This window comes from Jaculus jaculus, chromosome 17 (assembly GCF_020740685.1).
Source record: "Jaculus jaculus isolate mJacJac1 chromosome 17, mJacJac1.mat.Y.cur, whole genome shotgun sequence".
In the NCBI taxonomy this organism is placed as follows: Eukaryota; Metazoa; Chordata; class Mammalia; order Rodentia; family Dipodidae; genus Jaculus; species Jaculus jaculus.
Genome location: NC_059118.1, coordinates 67,176,278 through 67,204,004, shown reverse-complemented (window position 1 = coordinate 67,204,004; position 27,727 = coordinate 67,176,278). Strand labels below are relative to the sequence as shown.

Below are 27,727 nucleotides of genomic sequence, written 5' to 3'. Positions count from 1 at the left end.
CCAGCTGGGGACCAAATGTTTGAACATGAGCATGTAGGGACATTTCAGATCCAAACTACAAGGCCTTAACATTTCAAGGCAGTAGGGTGCCACTTAGGTATAGAGTTTCAGGCATTAGTCAAGAGTGAAGGCTCTAGAATCCTCTAGGAATAGCTGCCAGCATTTCTCCCGGCTTACATGAGCCTGGCTCCCAGAACAGTCCATGCCCAGTGCTCCTCAAGTTTGAATCACAACTATTTAAAAATCTTCCAGCATTTTAATCACTAGAAAAAGAAAACATGCCTGGTTGCCTCGTGTTGGAAATTTAAAGCTCAAAACCCCCCTGCTCTTCAGGAAAGTCCAGTTCTTACCAGAACCTGAACCCTGAAATTTCACATACTTTCTCCTCACTGGTGGCACTTATAAAACCAATAAGACCCTAAATTGGACATCTATGACACCCACTCCAAGTATCAGAGAACATTGCAGAAGAACATAAGACCCATAGCGTAGGGACGAGTGCTGTGGAATGCCACTATAGTCCTGAGTTCATAGAAGCTTACCTCATAAGACCTGCTCAATATTGGGCCCATCAACATTCCTTCATGAGTGGTGGAAGTCTCATAAGGCCCCCCACATCCCCTGGAGAGTTGCTGGCAGTTAATAGTTGCTGGGGAGGGGAAGACAGTTGCTTCAGGTGTGTTGCGACTAGTAAGTTGTCCATGCGCCACTCAGTCTCCACCCCACCCCCAGGACCATAAACCAGCCCTAACTAAAGTCGATGGGCACAGAAAGCAAAAAAGGTAACTGTGACTAGATGGGAAGAAGGAGTTGAGAGGGAGGGGCCAAGAGAAGGCAATGGGGTGAATATGATCAAAATATGTACATGTACAAAATTGTCAAAAAAAATTAGGGCTGGAGAGATGGCTTAGCCATTAAAGCACTTGCCTGTGAAGCCTGAGGACCCAGGTTTGACTCGCCAGAAACCATGTAAGCCAGATATCTGCACATGGTGGTGCACACATTTGGAGTGAGTTTGCAGTGGCTTAGAGGCATGCCTATTCTCTTTCTCTCTCTCTCCTTCCTTTCTTCTCTCTCTTTCTCTTTCTCTCTCTCTCTTTTCCTCTCAAATAAATAAATTTTTAAAAATTAGAAAAATTTAAATGGGGTTTTGAGTAGTGCTTAAACTCCCCTGAAGTTGTCGTTGCAGCAATAGTGAAAGGCCCAGCTTTCACGTCATCATTAAGCCTGTTGATCTTTCGCTTTTCTTCTGAGCCTGGCAGTCCAAGAATACAAAGGAACTTTATTTCACATGAGAGGGACCAGGAGAGGACGGATTTACTGAGCTTACAGAAACAATGATAAGAGGAGATTTGAAATCTGCAAGGAAATTGTTGCCAGGCAACATGCTTGGCTGTCGAGAGACACTCTTCAGTCTCTGATAATAAACCATGATCTCTAGGCTAGACACGACTATTGCCACCACTGGGTCAAGGTGAAATTCCAAAGAACCACCGAATCAAGTGCAGCCATTTCATCTGTGTATGTCAACTGTGCTCCCCCGAGGACTGGTGTTTCAGGGGTGCTCCCCCAAGAACTGGTGTTTCAAGGGTGCTCCTCCGAAGACTGGCATTTCAGGGGTGCTCCTATGAGGACTGGTGTTTCAGGGGTGCTCCTCTGAGGACTGCACAATTCAGGCATGCTCCCCCAAAGACTAGTGTTTCAGGGTGCTCCTCCGAGGACTGCACATTTCAGCGGTGCTCTCCTTGTTAGCCAAAGCTTTGTGTGCTTTCTGGTTCTTTGCTTATGTTCTGTTGACAATTTCTTTCTTTTGTTTTATTTTGTTTTGTTTTTGTTTTTGTTTGGTTTTTTGAGGTAGGGTCTCACTCTAGCCTGGGCTGACCTGGAATGCACTATGTAGTCTCGGGGTGGCTTTGAACTCACGGTGATCCTCCTACCTCTGCCTCCTAAGTACTGGGGTTAAAGGTGTGTGCTACCCTACCCGGCTTGCAATTGACAATTTCTATATGTGTAAAACACGGTGGTTTGCTCTTAATTCCCTCCCACTGACTTCCCTCGTCCCAGCATTCTATTTCCCTTCCATTGAATCTCTTCTTCCCAACTAGCCCCTCTTCTACTTTGATGACTTTTATTTTTCTTGTGTGTGTGTGGCCCGCTCTGTTTAATTGGGGTTGCCTGGAGAAGCATGGGAGGGAGTTGACTTACCAGAGCATGCGCAACTTGACAGTCGCAACACCACTGAAGGACACGTCTCCTGGTCCCAGCCAGTAATGGTCAGTAAGTGCTCAGGGGCCTGTGCTACTGGGTGGGAGGCACAGTTACTAGAGCAAGGAGTCTTTCAGTGGGAAAAAAAAACGCAGGCTGAGCTCAGCTACTGACTGCCAACATAAAAGCCGTGCCTTCTCCACCACCCATGATGGCATGCGAACGGGCCCAATATGGTGTGGGCCTCGTGCAGGTCATGGTAGTTGTGAGCTCATGAGTGTAGCGGCCACATCACGGCCAGAATGTCTCAGGATCAGACAGCACCGCTTCCTGGTGCCCTTCTGCCCCGCCTCTGCAAAGCTCTGCTAGACTTGGAAGCAGTGGGGGAGATGTCTTGTTTAGTCACTTACTCTCAGCACTTGGACAAGTGTTGGTCTCCCCAATAGTCACCACCAATTGCCAAAAGAGGCTTCTCTACGCAAACGTGAGAGCACACTGACTGATTTATGAGCATAGACATATGTATATGTGTACATGTGTGTATGTGTGTATATGTCTGTGTATGCATATGTATATATGTATATTTGGGGAGCAATTTGATGGGCACAACATCTCCACTTAGCTGAGCAAGAGTAGCAGCTTCCCCTAGGCCCTATGTCTACCCCAGCCATAGACTTTTGACTAGTTTTTTTCAGAACCAGTCATGAATCCCCTCCCATGAAACGGGACTGGAATCCAATCAGACAGCAGGTGGTTACCTCCCTAACAGGCACACCACTACTGCACCAGTGGACGCGCCTTAACCATGTAGCTCATTGGGTCCACAACTGCATGAGACGGTTGAGGACGTTTTCTCTACCCACAGCCTGTGTAGAACCTTCCAGCAGTATGACAGCTAGTGCCTTCTGTTTTTTTAGGGCTGTATTCCAACTGTTCTGATGTTTTCTTAGTATAATAAATTGCAGTCATATGATAAACCCAAATTATGCCAAATGATCTTCTCTTACTAGCCTGGCAGTTTTTCTGGCTTGATCACCACCATTTGATAACAAATCCTATTCATTCACAGGACCATGGACACTGCAGGATGTTGGAGCTTGAAGGAACCTCACATGATACGAAGCGCATGGTTCATTTCCTCCATTGGGCCATGTGACTCTGTGACTGACATTTTCTTGCTCTTGACTCTGTGCTCCATAGGGCATGGCTTTATGTGGGGAGTCGGCAGCTGAGCGCAGCTGTGTTATTCCCATGGAAAGACTGCTTGCTCTAGAAAGCATGCTTCCTGCCCACTGGCACAGCCTCCAGTATTCAAAGACATTAACACATGGGTCTGAACAATGACCCTCAAGACATGCGACAAGCTCAGCCAGCCAGGGACTGTCCTGAAAGGGTTTGGAATACGTTTGTCTACAGTACCGGGTGTGAGGCAGGGTCAGGTACACTGACGGGAGCAGGGAACAGACAGTGGGTTGAATGCTGGCTCTTTGTAACCATTGCCAACTAACATCCATGTGTCCATTCCATCATTTGTGCAATGAAGACAGTGTTCATATGCAAGTCCTCAGCTGATAGGGATTAAACAAATTTCTAGGGAGCTTAGGAAGTCCATGGCCCCTAAGCACCATGTAGTGTGAGAAGTCTCCTTTTTTTTTTTTTTTTTTTTTTTTTTTGGTTTTTCAAGGTAGGGTCTCACTCTGGTCCAGGCTGGCCTGGAATTAACTCTGTAGTCTCAGGGTGGCCTCGAACTCATGGCGATCCTCCTACCTCTGCCTCCTGAGTGCTGGGATTAAAGGCGTGTGCCACCACTCCTGGCTTGTCTCCTTCTTTTTAGCATCTGACCTATACCAGTATCATCCTGATCAAATCAAAGCAAAATGTCCCCAGGGTTACAGATTGGAACTTGGAAAGGCCTATGCTCACAACAAAGTCGGGGCGCACGCATAGGAGGGGCTGGGCTCTGGGAGGAGCAGGAGGCAGGTGACTTTCCTATCTTTGGGAAGGGCTTAATTTTCTGACATAACCCTCTAGGTTGCTGGGTTGGTAACATTAACTAATCAGTCACTTGGGGTTTCTTCACAGAATGTTTTGTGTCCACACTCATTTCCATTTATTTCCCTCCAAAACGAGCAGCAAAAAGGCCTTTCATCCTCACCACAGAACTGTGGTTACCTGCTCAAGATGACAACGGTTTCCTGCCTGGCGGGAAACAGAAACAGGATTGCTTAAATCTAGAACAAATATTTCTTCATGTCCAAGGGAAAAGAACACAGTAGGGCCAGGAAAAAAAGCAAGAATTTTTAAAATTAGTTTTTTGGGGTTTTTTGTTTTTGTTTTTGTTTTTACATTTCGAGGTAGGGTCTCACTTTAGTCCAGGCTAACTAAGAATTTACTAGGTAGTCTCAGGATGATGTCAAACTCACAGAGATCCTCCTACCTCTGCCTCTCGGGTGCTGGGATTAAAGATGTGCACCACACTGAGCTTTAAATTAGTTAATTTTACAAAATGGTAAGTTTCATCATGACTTTTTTGTCTATATGCATAAGATGCTTTGATCATATGGATGCCTCAAAACCCACACTTACTCCTTCCCTGCTATTTCTCTTCCTAGTCCCTGGCGGTAGTCCCTTCCTTCTTTTATGTCCTGGGTCAAAATAAGAACTCTTATTTTTGTTGTTCTTTCACAATTTCATGCGAGTGTGTGTGTGTGTGTGTGTGTGTGTGTAAGTACATTCATAGGCATATAGTAACATGATAATGTAACTCCCCTTGCTCTCTTATCCTTTCTCACCCCCGCTGAGCCCTTTCTTGCTCCACGTACTGGCGGATACATCCTTAAAGAGAAGGACACCTCCTACCCCAGCGACCATTGATTGCCAATAGCTCCTCAGGGAGGAGGGAGGACTCCTAAGACCCTCTCCCATCCATGCTAGAATGGTGACTGGCCCTGTGTTGTGCAGGTAACCACAGCTGCTGTAAGTTCATGAGTATTAGGCCATGTCATGTATGGGCAAGAGGGTCCCACAGCCTTCCTTCCTTACCATCCAATTCTTACACCCCCCCTCCACAGAATTCCCTGAGCCCTGGGAAAGGATGACATAAATGTCCCATATAGAGCTGAGCACTCAACAATCACTTACTTTAAGCACTTTGATGGGTTATGAGAACTTATTGCAAGCCTTTTTACCCAAGGCTGAGATGTTGCTACTCTGTGGGCATAAGCATAAATATTTAGAAGGCAGTTAAATGATGCATCTACTCAGCAAAACAACAAGAGTAGGATCCCCTGGCCATGGGATTTTGATCTAATGTTGGGAGCCCTTTGGCAGCAAGACATTAGCAAAACTATAGCAGCCTACCTGTAAGCAAGATTATGTATATTCAGTGTCCGGAAGCCATTTGGCAGCAAGTCATTAGCTCCTACATGTAAGCAAGATTATATATATTCATTATTAAGGCCATTTGGCTGGTCTTAGTAGTCTTTTGTATTGAGAAGTGATAGAAACTTGTGTGAGACTCATGGAACTTTTGTCCATGGAAAAACTGTTTGTAAGAAGATATAAAAAGGAATGCTGTGAAATAAACCTTGCTTCAGCCCTGGACTGGAGTCCTTGCTTTCAGTCTTTCTTCTGTCTTTCCTTAACCCTCACTCCCCATCAGGCTCAAACCCTTTCAGCCGGCAGGCTCCAGCAATCTAATGTACCCTGCCAGGCATCAAGTTCCTCTTCAAGAACAGAGCTCAAATCCAATCAGAGTGGCAGTCATGCCACTATTGCACCAGTGGGCTCCTCTTGCCTGAAAGGTCACTATTTGTAGCACCCAAGGTCCACCACTGGGTAAGGCCATTGCTGATCTTTCTCCCCCAGCAGACTGGGCAGCACTCTCCAGTATTATCAGAGCTAGGTGGTGAGAAGAAGGCTTCCAGATTAGTCCCAGCTTGATTTCTCTGTCCTTAGCATGCTGATGCCATCTTTTTTCTGATAATAAATTATGACATAGTTCTGAAATAATCTTAGTTGTCATCCAAGAAAAACCTGCCTGATGCATGAAAAAGAACATATAAACAACTGACCTAATACTTTGCAAACTCAGGAAGCATGATGGCACTGTTATTGAAAAAAAACACATATTTTCCATTTGCTGTGGTTCATGAGTTAGATTGTTTTGGGTTTATAAAGATTTCAGTCACCATTCCAGTTCTAGCAAGCAACCAGTCCTGGAATGAGAACTGACAGTTGAGAGGTCACCTGACCAAGTCTCCTAACTGTACAGATGAGGGCTCCACTGGCCTTGCTACAAAGCTAGTCAGAGATGGAGGCTGGGCTGCTAGTCAGTTATCAGAGGCACTCTGGAAATGTCTGGACCGTGTAAGGCACATACACACATACACACACGACTCTGGCCACATGGGAAGCACCTGGATTGTCTTCCCGCTTAACACAGGATGAATCCTTGGTCTGCTCTTCTGTGCTCACAAACTTAGTGGCTGAGCTGCTTGGAAACAAAATCACTCCTGGTTCCTCAGCCACTTCTTTCTCCTGGTGTGCTTGAACCTGGCTGACTTTTCCTCCCCTGTGACCACTGGAGACCTAGATCAATGTGCCTGCTCATTACAAATTCATCAGAAGAGAGTTTATGTGCTAACACTACCTATAAAACCATCCACAGGAGCACGGGACAGCTCATTTCTCTTTGAGGCTCATTCCCACAGGTGTACCCTGCTCTGTTCACTGGAGCAAAAGCAGCATGGATTATATCTGGAGCATTAATGGGATTCCCATTATATCAAAAATGTGCTTGGCTTGGGATGTAGCTCAGTGGCACTTGCCCAGTGTTGTAGACAGCTCCACGATGCTGGGAAAATATCCAACCAGGCCCAGTTTATGGGAGGGAAGGATTTACTTCAAGCTCACAGATCCAGAGGAAGTTCCATCAATGGCAGAAGAAGCTGGATCCCTTTCACAGATCCAAGCAGACAGAAACAACCGAACAGCCAGCAAACACCAAAAGCCACAAGCAAGGATCTTGCCAGAGCTCAAAACTTCACTGCATCCCTTTGAGTTGAAATTCAGATCTGCCCCAGTGGCACCTTAGGTCTGGACTTCAGGATCTGCACCCAGTGACACCCTCTGTAGCCAGGTGGCTGGAGATCCAAGTTACAGGTCTAATGTTAACACATAGTCAATTGGGGCATACATTCAAAGTACCACACCTGGCATAGTGTGATGCCCTATGGTCAATCCCCAGAACCATAGTAAAAAACAAAAACAAAGACCATATAATGCACTTGAGGCAATTTTTAACTCATTACATCTCAGCCTACTCCTCATTTAAAAACAAGCAGACCTGATTATGTGTTTCAAGTTAACCTCCAGTGAGTGGGCACAGCATATTCATCAACTATTTTCTTATTGCAGTAACCACACCCAAAAATGTGTCAGATACAGCACATTTGAAATTTTATATATATGTATATATATATATATATGTATATATACATATACATATATACATACATACATACACACACACACACATATATATACATATATATATACACACATACAGCAACACTGTGCTTATATCACAACTGCCACATTTCCACTGGGTGATTCTAACTTCTCACCACTGGCAGCATTATGGCGCAGCCTCACGCCCTTCCTTGGCTGGGGCAGCGTATCTCCACAGGGCTGCGTGTCTGATATGTCCACCATGATGGAAGCTCAGTAGACGTGAGTGCGCTCATGGGCATACTTGCCCAAAGCTGAATGACTTCCCATTTCCAACTCGTTCTCTGTTCTAGAAAACCCTGAGAATGGATGTGTTAGCTTGGGATTACATAAGAATTATGGGTTATTCCGGGGAAATTGGTGCCCGACCATAGTCTGTCTTCTGATAAAGCAGGGCCGCAGTCACCCCTTCCTTTATGCCCAACATGGAAGTTGGTATTGCCCTCCCATTCTTGTATCATACTGATTTCTAAGTACTTTTAAGTTATCATGTTAGAATGTCAAATGGGATTGTTATTCTAATTGCTGGTTATTACCATTACATAAGACACATATTTTAGAATAGCCTCCTTTATTATAATGGCTTGTTAGTGGCTTGATTCAGGTGTCCCCCATAAACTTAAGTGCTCGGAATGCTAGGTTCCCAGCTGAAGGAGATTGGGGAATTAAAGCCTCCTAGAAGCAGTGTATTGTTGGGGGCTGGCTTATAAGTGTTATAGCCAGTTTCCCGAAGCCAGTGTTTGGCACACTCCCTTGTTGCTATGGCCCACCTTGTCTTGGCCAGGCAGTGATGTCCACTCTCTGCTCATGCCGTCATTTTCCCTGCCATTATGGGCTTCCCCCTAATTCTTCTAAGACAAAATATGCCCCTTTTTCCCACAAGCTGTTCTTGGTTGGGTGATTCCTACCAGCAATGCGAATGTGACTGCAACAGCTTATTAATTGATTCTGCAATTATCCGCATTTCTTATTTCTAATACTCCTAGTTGATTGCTCTTTTTTCTTGTGGCAGAATGAACTTCAGGCTTTTATTCTACAACATGGTGGGCCACAGCTTTGCTGCCAATCCTCAAACTGTTAACTTGCCGTTACTCTGACTTCCCTGCCAACCCCACCCATGACTCCCCTGTGGGTTTTCAAACACAATATAACCCAGGAAAGTCTAATTTTTTCCGTAAACACAGATATCATTATTTATGGAATTCACTTTTATGTTGTGTTGAAAATCATGCTAAAATTTACTGGCGAGCTTTATTTTCTCTGTCAATAGTATTTACCACACATTCACTATCCCATGTACATCTTGGCTCAGATGCACGATCCAGAGTGATTCCTGTAACCTGGATCCAGCCTTTCTAGGTCTAACATGTAACATCTGAGTTTTCAGCAACTCCTTCATCTTTCTGATCCTTAATCAGTTCCCTTACCTTCTCCTGCGGTGCCTGTGACTGGGAGGTCCAAGATTTCCCTCTGTCAAAAGCACATTCTTTGTCCATTTTGTTCATGGATATAGATTCCATGACTCTATCATCCAGGTTCTGTGGCTCCATCTTTCCATGCTTTCTTTATTTGATCCCTGCTGATTTGGAAATTCTTGGTCACTGATGTTCTGTTTTAACTTTGTTTCAGTGTCTGAAGTGCAGGGACATTCCCTGATTTGCACATCACTGAGCGTACTATGTTGAGATCCCTTCCATTATTATATTATTTATACCATTACTTCCATGAGCTTACTTTCACTTGTCAAAACTTTTTATGAGCCTCAGGTGTTTAGGGGTGCACATCTCTAGCTGGTGCAGTCCTGTTTACTGGGTGTGTTCTCTCTCCCCTCCGTCACTGCACATTGGTGGCTTTTTTTCTTTTTTCCTTGCAAAACAACTTTTATTTTATTCTGGGCACAGTGAGGTACAAAAGCAAGACTTTGTTTTGTTTTGTTTCAAGGTAGGGTCTCACTCTAGCCCAGGCTGACCTGGAATTCACTATGTATTCTCAGGGTGGCCTCGAACTCTCAGTGATCCTCCTACCTCTGCCTCCCAAGTGCTGGGATTAAAGGTGTGTGCCACCACGCCTGGCTCAAAAGCAAGACTTTTAGACTGGGTCCACAATGGTCAGTTTTTTTCATGTATTTATTATAATTATTATGTATTGACAATTTCCATAATTATAGACAATAAACTATAATTCCCTCCCCTCCTCCACTTTCCCCTCACAACTCGACCTGCCATCATATCCCTTTCCTCTCTCAATTAGTCTCTCTTTTATTTTAATGTCAACCTAGTTTTCTCCTGTTATGGGGTTTTTATGTAAGTAATACCAGGCACTGAGAGGTTATGGATATCCAAGCCATTTTGTGTCTAGAATATTGCATTGTAAGCAGTCCTACCCTTCCTTTGGCTGTTACATTCTTTCTATCACCTCTTACCCAATGGACCATAAGCCTTGGAAGAGAATAGAGATTCTCAGTGGTGAGCACTCCGCTGTCACTTCTCAGCTCTATGGTGAGTTTTGAATAATTCTAGAGGTTACCATCATCTGAAAAGAGAAGCTTCTCTAGCCAAAAGTGAGAGTAGCATTAATGTATGATACGAATGCTGAGAGAAGTGCTTACTGGGCAGTTTGGTGAGCACAATATATGCATTCAGCCAGACACCAGCAGGCATTACACCCTAGGGCTCATGATGTCCCCCCATCATAGGTTTTTAGTACTGGGCATGTATTCCCTCCCATAGAGTGGGCCATTAGTCAGTCCAATTAGGGAGTGGTTGGTTTCCTCCATAATAGACATGCCACTGTTGCACCTGGCTGCCAAACTTAAGGCTTGCAGTGTCCGCTGTTGTTTATAACTGTTGATGACTTCTCTCTCCCATAGGACTATGTGCTGTGTAGCTTTTACCAGCTTTCTGTCAGCTGGTCTACAGGGAGGAGGCTTTCAGCTCCGCTCCAGCTTGATTTCTCCGTGACCTCACAGCCCAACATAGCATTTTGAAGTAAATATTTTAATTTTTTTAAATATTTATTTATTTATTTGACAGGGAGAGAGAGGGAGATAGAGAAAGAGAGAGAATGGGTGCACCCAGACCTGCAGCAGCGGCAAACAAACTCCATATGCATGTGCTACCTTGTGTGTCTCGTTTATGTGGGTCCTAGGGAATTGAACATGGGTCCTTTGGCTTTGCAGACTTAACCACTAAGCCACCCCTCCAGCCCCTGAAGCAAATATTTTATTTATTTATTTGAGAGGAACAGAAAGAGGCAGATAATAAAAGAGAGAAGGGGCATGGCAGGGCCTCTAGCCACTGCAAACTCCAGACACATGTGCCACATTGTGCATCTGGCTTATATGGATACTAGGGAATCAAACCTCTTACAGCTTTGAATACTCTTTGTCCTGTATGTTTTTGTGTTTAATAAAGCTATTTTTCTGGTCAAATTTGATGATCTATATGCCTATTATTCCTGGATGGCTATCTTATTCCTTAGATTAAAAAAAAAATTGTTGTTTTTTTGAGGTAGGATCTCACTCTAGGCCAGGCTGACCTGGAATTCATTATGTAGTCTCAGGATGACCTAAAACTATTGAATGCTGGCTTGGAAAACATTTTTTGTGATTATATTGAAAATATTTCCCATTCCTTTGACATGGGGTTCTTCTTCTATGTCCACAAGTCATACATTTGGTCTTTATAAGGGTCCCAAAGATATTACATGTTCCTTTCATATATATTTTTAATTTTTTTTCATTGTCCTTGATGTAATGTGCCAATTTATCTTGTCTTAAGCCCTGGACTTCTGTACTCCCTACGGTCCATTCTATTGGTGAAGCTCTCTATTAGTCTTTTATTTCACTTGTCTATTTCACTTCAAGCACCACTTTTTTTTTTTTCTTTTTTTGAGGTAGGATCTCACTCAAGCCCAGGCTGACCTGGAATTCGCTATGTAGTTTCAGGATGGCCTTGAACTCATAGCAATCCTCCTACCTCTGCCTCCCAAGTGCTGGATCAAAGATGTGCATCACCACTCCAGGCTAGTGTTTCTGTTTAGTGAATTCCATTTTCATATATTCTACTTGGTTCTTTAATTCAATCAGCAGATTACTTGTGTTCTCTCAGAATTATTTCATTTCTTTGAACACATTTATCATTATTCTTGTAAGTTATTTGGAATTTCATCTAAGTCTTTGTCATTGGGGCCTTTACTCTAGGATGCAGATTTTGGAAGAGACATGTAGTCTTTATTTTTCATACTACTGGGATTTTTGCATCTGGGTTTAGGTTGTTGATTGATTTATTTTTCTTCAAATTTTAGGTCACCTTTCTTCTTTTGGTGAAAGTGTTTACACTTTTGTGAGGGACTAATTATAATGGGTTGGAGTGTCATTTTCTTCTGTTAGACATGTGTTCAGGGCACCAAGCTCTATCCCCAGTCCTTCCCTTTGAGTAGAATATTATATATAAAACAGTATAATAACAATCTCTATCTAGGATTGATCTCCTATGAAAATGAAGTGATAGTCAAACAATAACCTCTTAATTCGTAATCATTTTAGGGAGCAATAGAACATTGATAGTATTGTATGTTCTGGTATCTTAATTATTGTGGATATGAGAGAAAAGAAAGTGAACGAGAGGGAAAAACACTTTAAGACAAATGATTAGTATTGGGATTACATAGAGAACATAGAGAAGGAGAACAGAAGCAGAAGCGAGGACTATAGGACCAAAAAATGTTGAGGGGAGAATAAGGGAATTTTGATTCAAGGTAAACTGAAGAGAGAGGTAAGATATAGCAGGAAGGGCAAAAAAAAAAAAAAAAAGGTATCAAAGTATAAAGAGACTGCTTATAAAGAAGAAGGGGCTGGATAGATTGTTCTGCAGTTAAGGCATTTGCCTGCAAACCCTACTGACCTAGGTTCAGTTTCCCAGTACCCATGTAAAGCCAGATCCACAAAGTGGTGTATGCATGTGGAGTTCATGTGCAGCAGCTAGAGGCCCTGATGTGCCTCTGTCTCTCTCTCTCTCTCTCTCTCTGTCTCTCTCTGCTTGTAAATAAATAAATAAAAATAGACAAAAGAAGGGTTCAGTGAAAGGGAAATGGGAGGGGGCATGAGAAGGTAATGGAATAGGATTATAACTAAAATACACTTCATATATATATATATGTATAAGTGTGTTTTCTAAAGGATTGGATATCAGGCTGAAGAGATGGCTTAGTGATTACGTGCTTGCCTATGAAGTCTAAGGATTCCAGTTCGAGGTTCGATTTCCCAGTACCCATGTAAGCCAGATGCACAAGGTGGTGCATGCATCTGGAGTTCATTTGCAGTGGCTGGAGGCCTTGGTGTACCCATTCTCTCTCCCTCTCTCTCTCTCTCTCTCCTTCTTTCTCTGTCACTCTTAAATAAATTAATTAATAAATAAAAACAGAATTAGTTCACTTCTAAAACAAAGACTGGATATCAGATAATGTGAATACTCCTGTTTCTCAGGAGACTGAGGCTCAGAGACACTGCAAGCCATAACAAAGTACATTCTTTGGGGGAAGAGAACATAAAGTGAAAGAGTAAGGAGAAAAAAGAAAAACAAACAACAAAAGAACACACTAAGTAATGCTTATCAGTGCAAAACAAAAGAGAAAAGCAATACAGGGCAAGATCAGAGTGAGGCTGAGCTGACCTCTTCAAATGACCTTAGTGTTAAAGAAGAAATAGAGGAAAAGGGAGAGGAGCTGGGTGGAGACGGATGATGAGAAAATTGCCTGGGCTGACCGTTGCCTCTCATAAGTTCCTTCCTCAGCTCCTGGCCTGCTGTCCCCTCCCCTGAGACTTCACGTGTATCGGGCATTTTATCCTCCCTTTTCAGGCTTTCTTGGACTTACTGGATTTCCCATGCTGTCTAGGTTAGTGGTCAGTGATTCAGAGGGGGCCTCAGATCTGGCTTCTCCTCTCTTAGCTCCTCCAGGACTGCAGTTGCGAACGCTGGCCGCACCCTGTGCATCTCTTACCAATGACCTGAGTGTTGCGTGGCGCATGTGTCAAGTGTCTGTGTGTGCTTTGCTTCCCACCAGGTTTTCAGGTTGCTGAGTGCTGTGCAGAACTGGCTCAGAGTTTCCCTTGCTCAGTCTCATGGCATGCTGTCTGTTAGTCCCATGACACTTGCTCTGAGTTTCCTGAGAGTGTAGTTACACAGGATGCTGGGCAGCCAGCCACTGCCACATCAGAAGTCTTTTTATTTATTTTTATTTGATTTTACTTTGGTTTTTCAAGATAGGGTCTCACTTTAGTCCAGGCTGACCTAGAATTCACTATGTAGTCTCAGGCTGGCCTGGAATTTATAGCAGCCCTCTTACGTCTGCCTTCTGAGTGCTGAGACTAAAGAGGTGCACCACCATGCCCAGTTAGAAGTCTTTAAAATGGCATGTCACTTCTGCTCTGCTTTTTGACTGCTGGTGTCAAAGCACCCAGCTTCAAGGGGTGAGAGTTCTTCCTCCTTACTTTCCTCCTATTGCTGCTGCTGTCCTGGGTGTGCCCTTTCCCCCCAGATGTTTAGTGTCCATTGCTTTTCCAATAGCTGTTGGCCAGCTCGTCCCAGAGCTTTCTCCCTGGATACTCTGGCTGACTATGCCTCCATGTCATCAGCCATCTTGCAATTCTCTGCTTTTTAATTTTTGTTGCAACTCCGACATTCATAGTACATAAAGAATATTTGTTAGAATGGTTTTAAGGCACCAGGCATGGTGGCACTCAGGAAACAGAGGTAGGAGGATCACTGTGAGTTTGAGGCCACCCTGAGACTACATAGTGAATTCCAGGTCAGCCTGGGCTAGAGTAAGACCTTACCTCAAAAAACAAACAAAAAAAAAAAAAAAGTAAAGAAATGTTTTTAAGGCAAAATATGCTCATGCAAATGATTTTAGTTTTCTTGTTGATCTGAAAGTATCTTGAATGGTAGTTTTTCCATATATAGGCTAAGTAGGAAGGGTTTGGAGATTGCTTTTCCCAGCACATTGCAAGAATAATTTTATGGTGATCACTATGTAATGACCACTCTGTGGTGATCCTTTGTGTGATAACTCTGTGTGATCACTCTGTATGAACATTCTATGATCATTCTGTGTGATCATTATGTGGTGATCACTCTGTGGCTGTGTGTTGTCCCTGGGGCTGCTCCTTTAAGGAGCTACATCTCTCTGCTTTTATTTGTTTGCTTTTATGATCTCTGTCTTGGGCATTCTGCAATTCACTAGGATGCACTAATGAGCATTATTCCATGGTTGGCGCTTGACCGTGATTTCCAGATTGTGAATTGACTGGTGTCTTTGTTCAAGTTTAGGATAAACATTTTGAATGTCAGCTTTTCATATATTATTCTTCTGTACACCCTTTCCCCCACATCTCCCCCTCTCCTTTCCTTTCTGCTAAGAATCTTCATCCTAACTCTTTTGAGTTGTTCATACTTCACTTTGTAGTTTACATGCTTTAGATTTGAGGGATTTTATATTATATTTAACTCTTTAGAATAAACTAAAATTAGTTAATTATTTAATAATTTGAATACATTGTCTCATCAGAAGTCAAAACTCAGATTCTTTAGCCAAGTTTGTCTGTTGAGATACTTTATTGCATTTTTAATCTCTAGAATTTTCATTTTCTTTTTGATTTGAACACATAGTATCTCTTTTAAGTTTGTAAATCTTGTCATCATCTTGAACTTGGAAATTTTTTTTTTTAATTGTGTGTGATGATGCAATGTTTGGAGTCTTCTGTTGCTATTTCTATTATCTGATGCTTGTGCTGGATTTGGCCTATGTTGCCATGGCTCCCCACCCAAATAGTTATCTCTGATTATAATGGATATTATACTTGAGAAGCAGAACAGTGTGATAAGATGCAATTCCATTCTTCTTATCTCCTCTGTGTTGGCATAATTTGAGGTTTGAAGATAATCCACACACAAAGATGACTGGTTTGTGTTTACAGTATGCCTTCTGTCCACAGTCACAGCATGGCGGATGTCCAGAGCAAGGGCTAGAAACTGGGTTTTTCTGGCATGCACTAGAACTGCACTATGAACTGCTTACTCACACTCCTGGGGCCATGCAAAAGCAGAAGAAAGATATGGGCTCCTAGGATTTTGTGTTTCTCTTAGCCTTGAACTATTTTACAATTGGAAATTCTCTTCTCCCTTACCTCCTGTGGACTGGCAAAGGTTTCTGGGGCAAAAGTGGCTCTGTGATGGTATATAGTGGTTGTCAACTTGACAGAGCCATGTGGTGGTTTAAATGAAATGTCTTCTATGGGTTCATGTGTTTTGAGTACTTGGTCCTCAGATGGTGGAAATTTGGGAAAGTTGTGGAACCTGTGAAAGGTGGAATCTTGCTGGAAAAAGTGTGTCGCTGGGAACATGTTTTGGGATAACGGAGCCCAGCTACAAGCCCAGTAGATACACAACCTCTTTTGAGCTACTATGGAGATGTGATGCCCAGTTGTCTATCATCCCACCATGATGAAACTTCCCCTTGAAACTGGAAGCTGAAAAGAACTCTTTCCTCCCGTAAGCTGCTGTGATCAGGGGTTTTGTACTAGCAATAAAAGGTAATGGCTACAACCTATAATCACCAGTTAGTTACGCAGATTAGGTTAGCCTCTGTACATGTCCATGAAGGGTTATCTTGATTAGGTTAATTAGGGTGGGAAGACCCACTTTATTGTGGGGGATCATCCCATGGGCCGGAGCCCTGGACTCCCTACAAAGGAGGCAGCCGACTGAGCAGCAGCACTCGTCACTCTGCTTTCTCACTCCCCGTGCTGAGCACAGCCAGCTGCCATGCCTTCCCACCATGATGGTCGACCTTGTGAGGCTGTTAGCAGAAATAAGCTCATCCTCCCTTAAACTGGTCTTTGTGAACATTTTATCTCAGTAATGAGAAGTTGACTAATTCAGAAAATAGAAGTGGGGCTATTGCTCTGATAAGCCTAATCATGTGGTTACTAGCATTTAGGAACTGGTTTGCATGAACAAAGTAGAAGCATTTGGAACTTTGAGCTAGAGATGTCTTACAGTGTCATAAGCAGACATCAATGGGCCGTTCTGGTGGGAATTTGGAAGACCAAAAGGCTGAGAGAGATGTGGACTGTGTAGATTTGACACATGAGGTTATAGAGGGCAGCAAAGACTTTATTAGGAATTGAGCTAGAGGCGGTTTGTGTGATACTATGGCAAAGAAAGTGGCTGCATTCTTCCCATGTCATAAAAGCTTGAACACATTTGAATGTAAGAGTAATGGACTAATATGTTTGGCAGAGGAAATTTCGAGGTTGAAAAGAATTGAGTCTGTGGCATGGTTTCTCTTCACTGCCTTGTTTCAGATATACAAAAAAAAGTGGGGGGGGGGAGAAATACAGAGAAGAAAGATATTTTAAAAATACAGTTTCCTACCTGTTTTTAAAATTTATTTATTTGAAAGAGAGAGAATGTATGCACCAGGGCCTCTAGCCACTGCAAACTCTATTGCACCACCCTATGTATCTGGTTTACATGGATACTGGAGAATCAGGCCTGGGTCCTTAGTCTTCACAGGCAAGTGCTAAGCCATCTCTCTATCCCAAGAAACTATAAGGTTTGACACAGAATGAGACATAAGATAATATAAAGTCCCAGGATAAGAGAATGCAGACACTTGGGATATAATTATTAAAAAGATTACAAATATTTAAGGGAAATCTACTGCTCTATACTGGAATAATAGGAAAGCTGCCCTGAGGGTAAGACCCAACCCATAGAAGAGTCTAAGGAGAAGGCCCGAGGAAAGAAGGCTGCAAGAGGTCTCTGCTCCCAAGGTCAGCACACAGAGGCTGATACAGCTGTGTTCCTGCTTCAATAACAAGCACCAAGCTTCACCTCAATCTGACAGCAAAGCTTGGCAACCTTGTCCACATAGTGCTGGTTTTAGAAAGATGCATTGTGAGCTATTATGCCATGGAACCAGAGAGCCACTGAGGGTAAGCAGTATAGGGCAGGATACAAGTCCCTGTATGGAGACCATGAAAGGCCACCTCACCAAGCTGTGAAGATGGACCATATGTTGTATGGAGACCTCAGGATGTTAGAAATTCCAGGACCCTGAAAAATCTGCCATGAAAAACAGAGTTTAGGGCATATGTAGACCATGAAAGAGGTTTCAGGAAACATGGATGGAAAGGTGGAGTTACCCAAAACTTTTAGAGCCCAGGGGATTATTTAATGAGTCCCAGATGCAGGATTTGGAGTTTGTTCAGCCAGGTTTCAGTCTTGCTGTGGTCCAATCTTTCCTTGCTATGCCCCCATTCCACCCTTTTAAAATGGGGGTGCTTATTCTGTGCCATTATAGATTGGAAGCATGTAATTTGTGTCTTGATCTTACAGGGATCATAGTTAAGAAACTACTTTGAGTGTCAAATAAGACATGGGACTTAAGACTTTTGGATAGTGTTGGAACTGTTAGAGACTATGAGGGACTTTTGGAGTTGAACAAGATATATTTTGCATTATGAGATGGCCATGAGCCTGCGGAGACAAATGTGACATGTTTGGGCGTCAAGCTGGCAAGCGGGCACTCGTGATGTTTATATCGATGGTCAACTTGATGGAACCTGGAACATCTGTAAGTAGATAAGTCTCTAAGTGTATCTGTGAGGGGATACCTTGATTAGATTAATTATGGAAAAAAGCTAAGGTGGTTATTAGCTGTGAGTGGCATCATTCCATGAGTTGGGGTCCTGGACTATATAAAAAGGAGGGTTATATCAGTTGGGAGTCCCCACACCCACAACACAAAGCCATCCTGTCACTATAAGTACCTGTGTGGCAGAAGTGGAGGGACTTTATGAAAGCCACAAAGCGGCTGCTTAATGAGATCTCTGTCCCTATGCTTTGATCAGAAGTTTCTCCTACATTTTTTTCTTTAATTGTGTGTGTGTGTGTGTGTGTGTGTGTGTGTGTGTGTGTCTGCATGAATGCTCCAGAGCCTCTTGCTATTGCAAACAAACACCAGATGATTATGACACTTTTTACATCCAGCTTTGCATGAGTAGCTTGGAATTTGAACCCAGGCAACCAGGATTTGTAAGCAAGCATCTTTAATCACTGGGAAATCCTACCTACCCCCTCTCCTACATTTTTCTTGTTGCCTCTTAGCATCTTTTATTCTGCAGCCTTGATTTATTGATTCCATGTGATCAATACAAAATATGTCTTATAAAAGGGACTAAAAGGGGGTGCAGACTAGGATCAGGTGGCCTTTTAATGACAGAGCTAAAACACTATAGGGTTGTGACTGCGATAAGTAGCTAGACAGACGTTAGCAGGCTTGGGAGTCACTGGAGAGACCTCTGCTTCCCGGCTCTTCCATAACATTGGCCTGTGAGATAGTACAGTTCCTCCTCCATAAGGTTTAAAATACCATGAGTGCTGATAAGATGGCCCAGCAGTTAAAGGTCCTGCTTGCAAAGCCTAATTTCCTGGATTACATTCCTCAGTACCCACATAAAAGCAGATACACAAAGTGTTGTCTGCAGTGCCAAGAGGCCCTGGCATATCCGTTCATTGTCACTCTCACATTCTCATTCTCTCTGTCTCTCAAATAAGTAAATAAAAATATAATAAATAGAATACCATGTGAAATGAGGAATGAAGCACCAAGGCCTTTGTTAAGTTTTTATTTAGGCCCATGTTGCAGTCCGGTTCGCATTGCTGGTAGAAATCACCCAACCAAGAGCAGCTTCTGGGAAAAAGAGATTTATTTTGGCTTACAGGCTCGAGGGGGAAGCTCCACGATGACAAGGGAAAACGATGGCATGAGCAGAAGGTGGACATCACCCCCTGGCCAACATAAGATGGACCACAGCAACAGGAGAGTGTGCCAAACACTGGCATGGGGAAACTGGCTATAAAGCCCATAAGCCCGCCCCCAACAATACACTCCCTCCAGGAGGCATTAATTCCCAAATATTCATCAGCTGGGAACCTAGCATTCAGAACACCTAAGTTTATGGGGGACACCTGAATCAAACCACCACAGCCCATAAGGGGAAGTGCAACTTCCTCCTTACCAGAGGAACAAAGTCCTCTGGTCTTAGGTGGAGACTATTGTGCCTTTCCTTAATAGTTAATTCAGTAGAGCTTGTCAATCATTCACCTGGTCAAGGGACTACCCTTTACCTAAAAATATGCTAAGGAAATGTAATAACTTTCCCTTTAATGAGATATCATATACTCTTTAGCCTCAACCCCCTGTTTTGTCAACCCCCTCTCTTTCTTTCAGTGACCCCTCCCACTCTCTTAAAAGAGAGTCTTTCTTTTTTTTTTTCCTTAAAAAATTTATTTATTTATTTGCAAACAGAGAGAGCTGGAGAGAAGAGACAGAGAGAGTGGGCATGCCATAAATCCTACTTTTCCTGCTCTCTACCCTGTAGGCATGTTTTAGTTATTCTTTGGCAAGCAACATGAACTCAAGAGCCACTGACTTGCCAAGGTCTGGTGGCTGTTGAGTTGCCCAGCTCCATAGTCACTTGAATTAAGCTTCCCTGGGCTGAGCAAGGCTCATTTCTCTCTATTCTTACATCAGCAGGACACTGACCCCACAGAACAAAACATGATCTTGAAGCAAGACAAATGTTTCTTCCTAACAAAGTGCCTGCAGTGGGTTGTGCTTCTCTGCTCCTGTCCAGTGTCTCCTTTTAGTCCTCCCCGGCTGGGGAGATGCTCGGTGGATAAAGCGCTAGTCATGCAAGCATGAAGATCAGAGCGAAGATTCCCCAGTAGCCACATAAAATAGCAGGCAAGATGGCATGCGCCTGTAGTTCTCTAAGAGGAGAAGACAGGAAAGCCCTGGGTAGTTGAACCGGGATCCGTTGGCTTTGCAGGCAAACGCCTTTACCTCTAAGCCATGTCTCCAGCACACGAATAAATATTATTTAAAACCTCATCTATACCACACACACATACACATGCACATGCAAAACAATACATAATCATCTCTTCCATCATCGGTGAAGGCATCTATTATAACTTCCAAAACTCTGTGTAAAACAAAGTGAGGGCTGGAGAGATGGATTACTGATTAAGGTACTTGCCTGCAAAGCCTAAGGACTGAGGTTCGATTCCCCAGAACCCACGTAAGCCAAGGATGCACAAGGTAGTGCATAAGTCTGGAGTTCATTTGCAGCGGCTAGAGGCCCTGTTGTGCCCATTCTCTCTTTCTCATCTGCCTCTTTCTCTAGCTCTCTCAAATAAAATAAATAAAATTACAAAAAGAAAAAAAGTGACACGATTTCTGTCACAAAATGTGAAGGAAACTATTTTGTAATTGCCATTTTGGGTCCATCTATTTAAATGGCATCATATTGCTTATGTAATGATAATTTTATCTTTTGTTCTAGCCTTACTGAAATCCTACATTAAGAACATTAACTTTGGAAAGAGTGATGCTACACATGGCTGTCAAGAGTGTGTCAGTCATAGGTTACTGCATGGTCAGGAGTCTACTCATCTGATGTCTTCCACAACTTTTTTTTAACTTCTTGCACTCCAGTGCAATCACTGAATTTTTTTTTAATATATACAACAAACTAGGGGCTGGAGAGATGGCTCAGTGATTAAGGCACTTGACTGCAAATCCTAACGAGCCAGATTCAAGTGCACAATACCCACTTAAAGTCAGATGAACAAGGTGTGCATGCGTCTGAAGTTCATTTGCAGCAGCTGGAGGAGCCCATTTTCTCTGTGTCTCTATGCTTGCAAATAAATATTTTAAAAATATTTTTAAAAAAGATACTTGTGCTCCAATGTATGGGTTTAATAAGTCAGTGGGGGGCTGGAGAGATGGCTTAGCGGTTAAGCGCTTGCCTGTGAAGCCTAAGGACCCCTGTTCAAGGCTCGGTTCCCCAGGTCCCACGTTAGCCAGATGCACAAGGGGGCGCACGCGTCTGGAGTTCGTTTGCAGAGGCTGGAAGCCCTGGCGCGCCCATTCTCTCTCTCTCCATCTGTCTTTCTTTCTCTGTCTGTCGCTCTCAAATAAATAAATAAAAAATTAAAAAAAAAAATAAGTCAGTGGGGCTGGAGAGATGGCTTAGTGGCTAAGGTGCTTGCCTGTGAAGCCTAAGGACCCATGTTCTACTCTCCAGATCGCACCTTACATATGCACAAAGGTAAGGCAAATGCAAGGTCGCACTTGCCCACTGTGTGGCGCAAGCCTGGAGTTCCAGTGCAGTAGCTGAGGGCCCTGGCAAACCAATTCTGTCTTTTTCCCTCCCTCTCTCTAAAATAAAAAAATAATAAAATAAGATAAATAACAAGTTGCTCATATGGACAAAGGAAATTAAAGATTCGTTTCTGGATAGTGGCTTTATTGGCAAGAATATTGAAAGTTATCACCATTAAAATCTCAAGGAATAGAGCTCTAAGCTCAGCTGTGTATTTCCAGATTCTTTCTTCTATGGGGAAGAAACTCTTCCAAGGAAAAGTATGTTAGCTGTGCAGTTGTGCCTGATGAAGAAAAGGAATGGGTGGTCCGCAACGAAGTGTTGCTCAGGCAGCAACATGCAGAAGGTGGCGATGCCTGCAGTGGCAGCAGCCGCCTCTGTCCCCTCCTCGTTCACTTCCAGAAAGGCCTTGTGGACAACTTTTGATATGAAAAGATCTCTGGCTCCTGACATGCCAGACAGGTCGGCCTTGCTACTGTCAAAGAGATCCCGCACCCCCAGGCGGGCGAGGGCGGGGTTCAGGATGTAGCTCTCTTCCAGTTCGAACCTGGGCAGTCTGACATGGACATCAACGGGTTCCAAGTTCTCGGGTTTGGTCCACTCACGCAGTTTTTCCAAAGTTAACTGCTCTTCGAGCTGCATTAAAACAAGGCAAAGAGAAGTGAAATTAATTTTACTAAAGTAAGCTATATGGCCTTGAGGGGCCGTAGGAGCTGGGCACTTTCCCCTGTAGGAAGACAGGGGAAGGAGGTCCAGGTACACAGCTGCCAGGGCGACGCGCTGCCGGGTTCTTGGGCGAGGGGGCTTTCTGGCACCTGCAGGCTCCAGTACAAGATGCACCGTGGACCAATCAACGCCCTCATCTCTGTTGGAGCTGGCCAATCAGGACGCTGGGGCCTTCCTTCGGCCAGTCCAGACTCGGCTCTTGTGGGAGTGGCCGACTCCGGTTTCCTATCCGGTCCTCCCAAGAAGAGTGTGTTTTTCGGCCTCTTCCTTTCACGTAAATAAACTTTGTTTTGCTTTACCTTTAAGCCTTTCCCTGCCTCTTAATTGATTAAGTGGCCAAGAAAATGAACCTGACCCCCCAGGTGGTAATAACGTATTCTGGTTTCTCTTCAGCTCATAAAAATGTTTTGCATTTGCAGTAATAAATGGATGGACTCACAATCACCACCTCTCCAGGGTTTTCTTCATGTTTTGTGCCTAGTCATATTCCATCTAGATTGCATTTTTGTGCATCAACTGATAAAATAGAACAGAGCTACGTTCCAGGACCTCAAGAGTAAGTATCAGGACTTTGAAAATCAGGTCTGTCACCCATGCACACATCTACTCACCCTTCCATCTAACTTCCATCCATCATCCCGCTCAGTCCACCCTTCTCTCCCCTCATCCATTCCTCTACATAATCAGGACTGACTTAACCACTACTACACTGGATTACCTTGACAGGCCATGACAGCTCTTATTACCCTAATAGATTGAATGGGGCCACGGAAAATTTAAAAGTTTTTTTTTTTTTTTTCCCAATTGATTCTGAAGCCCTCTAGATCTGGGGCGATCTGTAAACCTCATTAGAGATGAAGTAATCTTTAGTGACTCTTACATAAAAAGTAAAAAGGCACCCAGGCCTGGTGTGAGATCCTGCTTCAAATAAATAAAAACATAAGGCAGGTAATATACTGGACTTAGTACCTTGTCTGAAATGAGATGGTTGTACAGCCTATAATCAGGAGGCAGAGGCAAGAGGACTGAGAGTTTAACTTCACCTGGGCTACATAGCAAGAGCCTTTCAGAAAAGATAATAAAATGTAGCATACATAGAATTAGGGCCGTAACTGTACCTACATGAAGTGAGCTCATGGATACAAAGTGCTTGGCATGTAGTTGGTGTTGGGCTAGGAACTTTTTTTTTCTGGGTTTTCAAGGTAGGATCTTGCTCTAGCCCAGGCTGATCCGGAATTCACTATGTAGTCTCAGAGAGGCCTCAAACTCATGGTGATCCGCCTACCTCTACTTCCCAAGTGCTGGAATTACAGGCGTGCACCACCACACCCAGGTGAGAACTTTTTTTTTTTTTTTTTTTTTGCGCACGCGGGTGTGTGTGTGTGTTTGTGTGTGTGTGGTGCATGCATGTGATGTTCCCTTGCAGTGCCCATGACGAACTTGCCTGCAGTGGGGTATGCAACATCAGGTCTCTGGCTCCATCACTCTTCTGCCCATTCTTATTTGAGCCAGAGCCTCTTACTGGTCCCAGAGCTGGCCATTTTTTTCACAAGTTCTAGTGATTCTTGGGCCTCTGCACCCCTATAGGGCTGAATTACAGGTATAACCCTTGGTATACTTTAACGTTATCTCAGAAGACCTTCCTTAAGCTGCTACTCATTAGTGTTACATCCGTCATATGCCACTGTCACCCATGCAAAACTTAACATCCCTCATCACAGTGGTTCACTGGAAGTAGCAGACACTGTGAAAATGTAAACTTCAAAGCTGGGCATAATGGTACACACCTTTACCCTCAGCACTCAGGAGGCCGAAGTAGGAGGATAGCATTTGAGGCCAGCCTGGAGCTACAGAGTGAGTTCTAGGTCAGCCTGAGCCAAAGGGAGACTTTGCCTCAGAAAGAAAGAAAATAAAAGAAGAGAGAGAGAGAGAAAGACAGAAGAAAAGAGGAAGGGAAGGAAAGAGGGAGGGGAAGGGAAAGAGAGAAGAGAGAAAGTGAAGAAAAACATAAAAAGAAGAGAAAACAGGAGTAAATGTAAACTTTAGCTGCTGGGCTTGGAGTGTAGTGGTGGAGTGCTTGCCTAACCTGCATAGGGACCTGGGAACAGAAAGCAATGATGGTGAGGCTAATCATAGTGATTACTACCACAATGATGATAATCATAGAAAAATGTAGGGCTCAAAGCAGTAAGCACTGACAAACTGTATTGGCAGAGTACTGGTAAGGAATTTTGGGTAATACCAGGAATATACAATAAGGACCCACTGTGCAACTTATTCTAAGCAGATCCAACGCAGCACAAGGAAACAAGCATCATGAGCCCTCAAGACAGTTACCATCTTAAGACCTGTAGACTCGTCTTCAATATCTTCAGGCAGCAGAAAGATCATGCTGAGCTCCCCGCCCTGGTAAGGCATCTCCAGCACCTGGCACTTTAGGTCCTTGATGTATCCGAATGGAAACTTATTTTTCTGATACATCATCTTCACTGTTTTTGTGTCTTTCTGAAAAGTTAAAAAATTGTTGAAATTATTCTCCTTGATTTTTTTAGGACAAAGAGGAATTTTGGGGTTGAGAGTTGAGTGAGTGCTCAGTGGTGGAGCTTAAGCTGAGCGTGCAGGAGGCCCGGTTCCATGCCCAGCACAAGGCAAACAGCCCAGGGCATCGTGAGCATGGCATCAGCTGACCTTGTTCAGTCTGAATGGTGCATCAGCAGTGTCCTTCTTATTGAATTTCTCTTGCCATTTTCCCTTGAAGTAGATGGCATTCACTAGAACTAGTTTGGTCATGTGATCAACCACACCTGCAGCCAAGAGTTCTGGAATTTTCCCTGAAAGATTTTGAAAAAAAAGGTTTCATCAGTGCACCACAAATTACAGTTTCAAATTTGAAATGACAATTTTCAAAAATTATTTTATTGGTGCATATGTGTGCATAGAAGCATGCATGTATATGTATTTGTGTGTGTGCATGCAAACTCATGTTTGGGCACAACAGGGCCTCTTGTTGCTGCAAATAAATTCCAGACTGTTACATCACTTTTTGTATCTGCTCCACATGGGAGGCTACGGAATTGAACCCAGGTTGGCAGGCTTTTCAAGCAAGGGTCTTTAACTACTGAACCATCTTCCCAGCCTCTGAAATGACAATTGATTAGCCTTGAAATGCAATTCAAACATAATCATTACACTTTTTAATTCAGTGTTAAGTTTTGAAAATTCTACTAACAAGTTTCTATTTTAAATATGCAAAACAGAAATCCCAGCAGGCATATTGGATGCGTCAGTTACCCACAAGCTGATGGGACGAAGTATCTGGTAAAAATTGGTCTACAGAACAGGAAGGGTTTATGTCAGCTAAGCATTCCAAGTTACAGTCCAACGTGGCCGCAGGAGCTTGAAGCAGAGCTGGTCACATTCAGCCCACAGTGAAGAAACAGAGGGGCATGAATACTATGCTCTGCCAGCTCCCTCCCTTGTATACAGTCCAGACCCTGTCCCACGGATAGTGCCGCCCACAGTTATGGTGGGTTTTCCCACATCATTAACCTAATCAGAAATAATCCTGGGAGCCGGGTGTGGTAGTGCATGCCTTTAATCCCAGCGCTTGGGAGGCAGAGGTAGAAGGATTGCTGTGAGTTCGAGGCCATTCTAAGTCTACATAATGCATTCCAGGTCAGCCTGGGCTAGAGTGAGACCCGACCTCGAAAAACCCAAACTAATCACCATCACCATCCTGGGGCTGGAGAGATGTCTCAGCAGTTAAGGCGCTTACCTGCAAAGCCTAATGACATGGATTCAATTCCCCAGTACTCACATAAAGCCAGATGCACACAGTGGCACATCTGGCATCTGGCATTTGTTTTCAGTGGCTAGAGGCATTGGCATCCCCATATTCTCTCTCTCTCTCCTTGCTAATTAATTAATTAATTAAAATGTAATTCCTCACAGGTAATTCCAAGTTCTAGCTGACAGTATAAGTTGTCAGAGTGGGAGAGTTCATACCCAGCATGACAGGAAAAGTACATGCTATTAAACTAAGTAAAGTGTCTTCAGAGGCTTGAAACAAGGAAAAATTCTCCTTTCTTGAATTGTGTGGTAACAGTAAGTATAGTTTTGTGAATGACTATTCTTTTGCAAACAAACAAAAAAAAAAACAGCAGCAGCAACAACAACAAAAACTTCCTTAATGAAAATGTTTTGGTCACTGATATACCTATCGTGCCTTCATATATGATAAGTAGAAGTCTATACTCCAAAAATGACTATCCCAAATGTTGGTCAATTGGCCCAGTGACCCAGGATCCTCTACTCCCATAGCCCTAGGCACTGCTGGGAATAATTGCTATAATGTAAGACCGGTACCGTCCGGGAGCCCGGCGGACACAGAGACTGTGGTGGGAGAAAGATATGCAAGGAGATGAACAGAGCATGTGGGGGAGTCAGCTCTCACTCCCGGGTCCTGATTTACTGGACAAGATGTTGGGGAAAAGTTCATGACTGTAATAGTTTGTAAATACTGATTTCATGTTTTCCATGAAACTTAACATTCCATTTATTTCCTATGGGTATTAAGCTCTTTGAGACAGGTATTTTTATTTATTTACTTATTTTTGCATTCAACGTTGATTTTAACTTGATATGTTGCAAGACGAGAGAGGGAATGAGAATGAGTGCTCACGGCCTAGTGCCATTGCAGATGAACTCCAGATACATGCACCACTTTGGGCATCTAGCTTTAAGCAAGCACTAGAATCTACCCAGGCTATCAGGCTTTCCAGGCAAGTTCCTTTTACTGCTGAGCCATCTCACCAGCCCTGATTTGAACTTTAAATTGTAGTTTGAGGGACCGTATGGGACGAAGTATTTTGCTGATTCTACTAAACCACGTCTGTGTTTCTCCATGAAGGATCCCTGGCATCTGATGATGAATAGCCATAGGCAGTGCCAAGTTCATACTAGAGACAGCATCAGAGTGTCAGAGTGGACACGTGTGGAGGTCAGGACTTGGGGAGGGGAGGGAAGGAGAAGGAATGACACACAAGGTGG

The 27,727-nt window shown here is 43.5% G+C and overlaps 1 protein-coding gene and 1 long non-coding RNA gene across 3 annotated transcripts in view; one reads left to right on the top strand and one right to left on the bottom strand.

Moving 5' to 3' along the window:
• Positions 1-22,078: 22,078 nt before the first annotated feature.
• Positions 22,079-27,727, bottom strand: part of Serpinb1 (serpin family B member 1) — a 10,584-nt gene continuing 4,935 nt past the window's right edge. Inside the window, exons 5-7 of the mRNA XM_004666171.2 lie at positions 25,367-25,509; positions 25,016-25,183; positions 22,079-22,588 (exon numbers count right to left, since the gene is read on the bottom strand). Coding sequence (XP_004666228.2) covers positions 22,184-22,588; positions 25,016-25,183; positions 25,367-25,509 — 716 coding nt within the window. The 3' untranslated portion in view covers positions 22,079-22,183. The remainder of the gene's footprint in view (positions 22,589-25,015; positions 25,184-25,366; positions 25,510-27,727) is intronic.
• The window catches only part of LOC123455614, a 7,286-nt gene continuing 2,387 nt past the window's right edge, over positions 22,829-27,727 (top strand). For both annotated transcript variants that reach the window (XR_006634010.1, XR_006634009.1), the window contains exons 1-3: positions 22,829-22,952; positions 23,098-23,234; positions 24,966-25,087. This is a non-coding gene — a long non-coding RNA (uncharacterized LOC123455614). The remainder of the gene's footprint in view (positions 22,953-23,097; positions 23,235-24,965; positions 25,088-27,727) is intronic.